This window comes from Pleurodeles waltl, chromosome 6 (genome assembly GCF_031143425.1).
Source record: "Pleurodeles waltl isolate 20211129_DDA chromosome 6, aPleWal1.hap1.20221129, whole genome shotgun sequence".
Taxonomy (NCBI): domain Eukaryota; kingdom Metazoa; phylum Chordata; class Amphibia; order Caudata; family Salamandridae; genus Pleurodeles; species Pleurodeles waltl.
Genome location: NC_090445.1, coordinates 320,356,492 through 320,364,758, shown reverse-complemented (window position 1 = coordinate 320,364,758; position 8,267 = coordinate 320,356,492). Strand labels below are relative to the sequence as shown.

Here is an 8,267-nt window from a genome sequence, read left to right as displayed (position 1 = left end):
AGCCTGGGACTCACTCTGCCCACAAACCTCTTGCACATGGTTAGTCAGGAACTGTAAATGTCCTAGATTGCTGGTTTCTGTTTAAGTTAATTTAAAGACACATCTCAAACTTTGCATCTCTGTGGACAGCCCAATATATAATGGCAGTTGGCACAGGATGTCACTACCCCACCTTTGTCTAATAAGAATCATATTGAAGCCATTGGCATCACAGTAAGTTGGTTTCTGTCAACCTCTCGATAATCTTTTGCCTCTCCCTGCTTCCTCTCCCACCCAAATTCAGGACTGGCAAAAACACACGTGAGGGATACTTGGGTAAGATTTTATTTTCAAAAGTAAAAATCATACTCACAAAGGAGGTTGAAAAGTGCATAGTGTACATGGTGAACTGGAGAATTCAGTCTAGCAGCCACAGTCTATAGGAGTAGTGAATCTACTATAATGCTTGAGAGATAACTGATTGAGCCAGCCAACCCACCATTTTTGTGCATGAGTCTGTAGCAAAACTGGCACGATGACTTTCCCAAACATTAAAACATTGCAAACAATATTTTACGCTATATTCAGACTCCAGCTCCACAACGAAGTGCAATTGGCAGCTTGAAAATTGAGGAGAGGCGAAACAGAAAGCAACATGCCTGACAACACTAGCCACAGCCACTCTGACCAAGATGGAGAAGAGAACATAGTTCGGGTCATAGAACCAGCAACTTCATGGGATTCTGGATGCCAGATTCCTCAAGTGCTACCTGGGGTCTTAAAACACACATGAGCGCATAGGGCGATTGGAAGACAACAACAGGTGTAAAAGGGTGAACTCAAAATATAAATGGGATGGGCTTCCTCCAGGGACACGTTACCTGAGGCGAAGGGAGGTGGGGTGGGAGAGGGTTGTGGTCAGTGTTCCTCAACAACTTGAAAATGTCAGAATGTGCTGAAAATGGATTCTGTCCTTCCACATTGGCACAAATTCGAAGATCCTAAAGGTGTGATTTTCTTCAGTTACTTACACACATTGGTATATCAAAAATATACATATCTACATACATACAGAAGATGTCAACAAAGAGATAGGGGAGGCGTTTGGGAAGCTGGGCTAGCAGTGGAACAGAATCTCCTTCATTGGTCTTGCTGTCTATTCAGGAAAAGTGGTTGGTACACACAGGAGTCTAAAACATTTCCCTTGCTAGCCAGGCAATCTAGAGATATATACAGCATCTCTAGTTGGTATGTTCCGGTTTCCTCTTATCCCTGTTCACGACAGGCTTAAAAGCACAGACTCAGCCGTAGATTGGAAGAGAAGCTCTTCAGACTCTGGGTTCGGAAAGAGAGTGATGGAGCTGCTGAAGGAGTCTGACACTTCCTGTGTAAGCTGCTGCATAGCCAACATCTGCTCCACCTGCCAGAAAAAAAGCAGAAATGTGTTAGGAGAAGCAGAGGTTTTAACAATAGATAGTTCAATGAAGAGATCTCTATTGGTAGCAGAAGTGGTGTGTGCTTACTGGAGATGTCATGCCAGGACATAGACAGGAACAAGGCCATCTAATATCATAAAACAGCAATGAATGCTTACTTGATTACTACCAGCAGTCTTCATTACTCCGATTCCATGTTTCTCATAAAAACGTCCACCCCAATTAGTATGTAAAGGTTATGATGTTAACACAGTTCCAGATATATGCATCCTCCTTCCCCCGCCAACCATCCCCCTCAGTTGAACCTCCTGAAATTAGTAAGGGAGGGAGGGCAGTACCGAACGTACTGAGATGTGAAACATGGAATTGGAGTAATGAAGATTACCACTAAGTAATCCAAGCATTACCTCGTCATCCATATTCCTCATCCCATTCCTCACTAATGCAGACATACCTAAGCATAATGTCCTTGAAAAGTGAACATTAATCAACATACAATTAATTCTCTAAATAACTTTGAAACAACATGAACCAGCGGCGGCTCGTATTGTGCAGCAGTGGCGGGGTGAGCACACACACACACCAATCCACATGCACACACACACACCCCTTCACAAGCGTGCACACATACACCCACCATTCACAAGCAGATATACAGGCAGTCATCCATTTACAGCACACATGCGCACATACAAATACATTTATACAAACCCACATGCACTCAACATTCATTAAGGACTTACTTACTGCAGAGACACTGGGTAGCGGAAAGGAGAAGCACAAGCCTCGGTTGTTTTTCTATAGGCCTCAGGTAAGGAAGGGACAGAAGGAAGATCCTGCCTCCTATTTTCATTGGCTGAGCTTGTCATGTGGCAGCCAATTAAAGGAGAACCTTTCTTACCTTGTCACAGAGTGAGATGGGGGTCAGTGAGAGCTGCTGACCCCACTCTGTGACGAGACTCACAGATGAGCAGCAGTGGGCATTTTATGGCTTAAAACTGAATGTACATATGTCTAGGTTCATCAGTGATGATCGCCCTTGTCATGAGTGGGAAACTAACAGAAGACTTTGTGGAGCTCAGGAAATCATGCCCTTCAGGCTGTGAATTCTTAGCCCAGCAAATGTCTGTGCAGGTAGCCAAGCACTGCTGCATTTAGCACATGTACACCGCCTGGCTGCCTGACCCAAACATGAAGAGTGCCTGTCAGGCTGACCTTTGCTCAGCCTGGCAGACACTTTTGGTGAATCGGAAAAAGGTGGAGGGGTTGGGTCCCTCCTCCCTAAACAACAGGCTGCAGCTGCCTAAACTTGTGTCAAAAAGCAAGATTAAATTAAGGTATCTATTTCTATTCAAAAACCTTTATAACAAATGCAGATCCTTGGCTTCATTTTACCTGTCGTACTTCACAAACGTACAAGGGTATGCCTATATTGCTTTAGCACAAATGTCTGCATTAGAAAAGTAAAAGTAACCATATATGTTCTGGAGCACAAAGGATAAGAGACAGATTCTATATATAAAGAAGCCTAGTGATAAAAACTATAACACTTTCTAGCAGACTCCTTCCTTGAAGATAGGGTGGAACTGGATACAGCAAGAGAAAGATCTAAGGGGCATATTTACAGGAAACTGGTGCATCAGTGCTGATGAGTCATTTTCTTTTGGCGCCACCCTTCCCCACCCAGCGACACCATGGGTGCACGGTATATACAATACGGCGCACCATGGCGGTTGTTAGGACAGTAGCATCAGAATTTTTAACGCTATTGTAGCACTGTCAAAAATATTGACGGTAGTGCAGCAAAGTGCAAGGAGGCCCATATGTTTCTATGAGTGCGTCATTTTAACGCCTACTTTGAGCAGGCATTAAAAATGACGCCAAAAATTTTGCAGTGAAATCTTGTAGATTTGCCATTTTTGCGGGCCTCCCTTGCATACATTATTGCTGAAGCAAGCGTAATGTGGCGCAAGGGGGTGCAAAGTGGCACAATGGAAGCATTGCGCCACTTTGTAAATACAGCGCAGCAAAAAAAACTTCCTAAAGCCACATTAGCGTAAAAGAAATTGACGCTAATGTGACGCAGGTAAGCGCTAGGGGCTTGTAAACATGCCTCTCAGTTCCACTGTCCATACATGTCAACTTCCAAATGGCTAGCCTGAACCGCTGGATTGATAAGAAAGCTAGAACTGATGGAGGATTCAATGGACATGAATCTAGATGAAGCAGCCAAACCTGATTCACTAGTCTTTCTGCTAGAAGAGAAAACACTACCTTTTGGTTTGGGCAGACTAATATTGCATCTGCTTATTCTCTCTAGTTTTTCTAAATTGCTCGAGGAACCACAGGGATAGAAGGGAAGGCATACCAAAGGGACTTGGGCCACTGGCTTGTTCATGAATGCAGTTCAATCACCAATGAATGAACAAGGAGATAAGGTCAGAAACCAGAACATTCTGGTGATCTGAAAGGAAATCTACTGTTGGACTCCTAAATCTCCTTCAAATTTCCTGACGTATGTGAGTTGTCAACCTGAGGTTTATAGAGGAAGGATTAAAGTATCTGTTCTTTCCCTTGAATATGAATCCTTTTGAGAGAAAGAACCTTCCTTTCTGCCCAGCATGAAATCTTCCAAGGTGCCTTGTTCATGGATTAGGACCCTGTCACAAACTGCCTGTTCAAGTAAGACACTGATATATAATTGTCTGTCCTTATGACAATGTCTGCACCCTGAACCTCCTTTCTCAGCTCTGTAAAACCTTCCAGACTGTCATAAGTTTTCTCCAGTTTGAAGAATGACTCTTCTCCTAAAATAGTCAACAACCCTGAACCATCTTTGAGTATAAAACCGCTGGCATCTGTTGTTAATACGTATGGGGACTGGGGATTTATAAGAACTCCCTTGTCTAGAATCCGCTAATTTGACCACCTTAGTAGTTGTTCCTTTACAGTCCTCGTAACAGGAATTATGGGCCAGATGTACGAAGCCGTTTGCATGAAAAATGCAGTTTGCGGCATGCAAACGGCCGAACGCGATGCTCATTCCCAAATTGCGAGTCGGTACCGACTCACAATTTGGGAATGCGACACGCAAATAGGAAGGGGTGTTCCCTTCCTATTTGCGACCGCATCGCAATGCAGAGTTGCTTTGTGACCGCGAATGCAGTCGCAAACCAACTCCCAGTTACCACCAGTGTCACACTGGTGGTAACTCATTCGCAAAAGGGAAGGGGTCCCCATGGGACCCCTTCCCCTTTGAGAATGCCGAAAAAAAATATTTTTTCAGAGCAGGCAGTGGTCCTATGGACCACTGCCTACTCTGAAAAAACGAAACTAAATGGTTTTGGTTTAGTTTTCATTTTGCAGCTCGTTTCCTTTAAGGAAAATGGGCTGCAAAATGAAAAAAAACCCAGCTTTATTAAAAAAGCAGTGACAGACATGGAGGTCTGCTGACTACAGCAGGCCACCATCCCTGTGAGTGCAGGGACTCGCTATGGGGTCGCAAACTGCGACCACCTCATGAATATTGATGAGGTGGGTCTTTTTTGACCCCATAGCGAGTCGCAGAAGGTGTCTGAGACACCTTTCTGCATCCAATTTTGCGAGTTGCAAATTGCGAGTCGGTCAGACTCGCAATTTGCAAGTCGCAAAATTGGAGTTTCCTACATCTGGCCCTAGATCCTTGAAATTCTTCTATAATGGCCTCCAGTGTTGTAATGTAAAGTGAAGCTATGGTCCCATGTGTACATGATAAAGTGATATGCTGCCTAAAAGAAAAAGAAATATCAATTACAGCCTACAGCTGGAGCTGATATCCTGCAGTTCTTCTCCAACATTACACAAGGGATCATGATCTACCTGTCATATTGTCTTGGACTTAAAGCCATTCCCAGATTGGTGCTTGGTTATTCTGTAATAAAGGACTCAGTCTCTGAATCACTTTTGACTTCCTGTCTGGCGAAAGGCTCACTTTACATAAATCTGTTTGATACCATGTGTCTAGGTAAATCAGGTTCTTGGACGGGCACTAAAGGAGTAACTTCTAAATGTTGAGTTGAAACAAAGCTTTGAGATTTGTTCAGGTTTTTGAAGTTCTCTGCAAATTTTAACCATGAGTGGAGACAATTAATAGGTCGGCTAGATAAGGATTGATCTGAATCCTCTGTTCATGCAGGATCACCATTACTGGATCCAAACATTTGGTGAAGACTATGAGAAGATTTCAAGCTACATGGTAATACCTGGTAATGCCAATTATTTCCTCCTATTGCAAACCTAGGTCCCTCTGAAGTTCCTTTCATATTGGCAGATGTAGATACGCTTCCTGCAGATCTGTTGATGCCAACAAAATCTTCCTCTGTTCCCAAAGGAATTACCATTTGCAGGGTACTCATCTTGAAATACATTTAGGTCTTTCAAGACAATCAGACGATCACCTCCTGATTTTGTTTTAAGCAACTCTAATGTATACCACCTCTGACTTTCACTGCACACACAGACTGGAAGTTTTGTCCATTTGACTCAACACATTCTTTTGTAAGGCCTTATTCTTTTGGGTGTTGTAAGGAAATGGCTCCCTGTTGCAGTTACCCCCCACTTTTTGCCTGATACTGATGCTGACTTGACTGAGAAGTGTGCTGGGACCCTGCTAACCAGGCCCCAGCACCAGTGTTCTCTCACCTAAAATGTACCATTGTCTCCACAATTGGCACAACCCTGGCACCCAGGTAAGTCCCTTGTAACTGGTACCCTTGGTACCAAGGGCCCTGATGCCAGGGAAGGTCTCTAAGGGCTGCAGCATGTCTTATGCCACCCTAGGGACCCCTCACTCAGCACAGACACACTGCTTGCCAGCTTGTGTGTGCTGGTGGGGAGAAAATGACGAAGTCGACATGGCACTCCCTTCAGGGTGCCATGCCAACCTCACACTGCCTATGGCATAGGTAAGTCACCCCTCTAGCAGGCCTTACAGCCCTAAGGCAGGGTGCACTATACCACAGGTGAGGGCCTGGGAGCACTATGCCCCTACAGTGTCTAAGCAAAACCTTAGACATTGTAAGTGCAGGGTAGCCATAACAGTATATGGTCTGGGAGTCTGTCAAAAACGAACTCCACAGCTCCATAATGGCTACACTGAATACTGGGAAGTTTGGTATCAAACTTCTCAGAATAATAAACCCACACTGATGCCAGTGTTGGATTTATTAAAAAATGCACACAGATGGCATCTTAGAGATGCCCCCTGTATTTTACCCAATTGTTCAGTGCAGGACTGACTGGTCTGTGCCAGCCTGCTGCTGAGAGACGAGTTTCTGACCCCATGTGGTGACGGCCTTTGTGCTCTCTGAGGACAGAAACAAAAGCCTGCTCTGGGTGGAGGTGCTTCACACCTCCCCCTGCATGAACTGTAACACCTAGCAGTGAGCCTCAAAGGCTCAGGCTTTGTGTTACAATGCCCCAGGGCACTCCAGCTAGTGGTGATGCCCGCCCCTGGACACAGCCCCCACTTTTGGCGGCAAGTCCAGGGGAGATAATGAGAAAAACAAGGAGGAGTCACCCACCAGTCAGGACAGCCCCTAAGGTGTCCTGAGCTGAGGTGACCCTTGCCTTTAGAAATCCTCCATCTTGATTTTGGAGGATTCCCCCAATAGGAATAGGGATGTGCCCCCTCCCCTCAGGGAGGAGGCACAAAGAGGGTGTAGCCACCCTCAAGGACAGTAGCCATTGGCTACTGCCCTCCCCGACCTAAACACCCCCCTAAATTCAGTATTTAGGGGCTCCCCAGAACCTAGGAAACTAGATTCCTGCAACCTAAGACGAAGAAGGACTGCTGACCTGAAAGCCTTGCAGAGAAGACGGAGACACCAACTGCTTTGGCCCCAGCTCTACCGGCCTGTCTCCCCACTTCAAGAAAAACTGCAACAGCGACGTGTTCTCCAGGGTCCAGCGACCTCTGAAGCCTCAGAGGACCACCCTGCATCTAAAAGGACCAAGAACTCCCGAGGACAGCGGCTCTGCTCTAAAGAAGAAACATCTTTGCAACAAAGAAGCAACTTTTAAAGGACACACGTTTCCTGCCGGAAGCGTGAGACTTTGCACTCTGCACCCGACGCCCCCGGCTCGACTTGTGGAGAAACAACACTACAGGGAGGACTCCCTGGCGACTGCGAGCCCGTGAGTAGCCAGAGTTGACCACCCTAAGCCCCCACAGCGACGCCTGCAGAGGGAATCCAGATGCTCCCCCTGACAGTGACTGCCTGCTTCAAAGAACCCGACGCCTGGTAAAGACACTGCACCCGCAGCCCCCAGGACCTGAAGGATCCGACCTCCAGTGCAGAAGCGACCCCCAGGTGGCCCTCTCCCTTGCCCAGGTGGTGGCTTCCCAGAGGAGCCCCCCCCTTGCCTGCCTGCTTCGCTGAAGAGACCCCTGGGTCTCCCATTGAACTCCATTGCAAACCCGACACCTGTTTGCACACTGCACCCAGCCACCCCCGTGCCGCTGAGGGTGTACTTTTTGTGCTGACTTGTGTCCCCCCAGGTGCCCTACAAAACCCCCCTGGTCTGGCCTCCGAAGACGCGGGTACTTACCTGCTGGCAGACTGGAACCGGGGCACCCCCTTCTCCATTGAAGCCTATGCGTTTTGGGCACCATTTTGACCTCTGCACCTGACCGGCCCTGAGCTGCTGGTGTGGTAACTTTGGGGTTGCTCTGAACACCCAACGGTGGGCTACCTTGGATCCAACTTTGAACCCCGTAGGTGGTTTACTTACCTGCAAAACTAACAAACACTTACCTCCCCCAGGAACTGTTGAAAATTGCAGTGTCTAGTTTTAAAATAGCTATATGCCATT

The 8,267-nt window shown here is 46.5% G+C and overlaps 1 protein-coding gene across 1 annotated transcript in view; it reads right to left on the bottom strand.

The window, feature by feature from the left end:
- Positions 1 to 308: 308 nt before the first annotated feature.
- Positions 309 to 8,267, bottom strand: part of LOC138299672 (interferon regulatory factor 9-like) — a 209,017-nt gene continuing 201,058 nt past the window's right edge. The window contains exon 9 of the mRNA XM_069238144.1: positions 309 to 1,399. Within this exon, the coding sequence (XP_069094245.1) occupies positions 1,256 to 1,399 (144 nt within the window). The 3' untranslated portion in view covers positions 309 to 1,255. The remainder of the gene's footprint in view (positions 1,400 to 8,267) is intronic.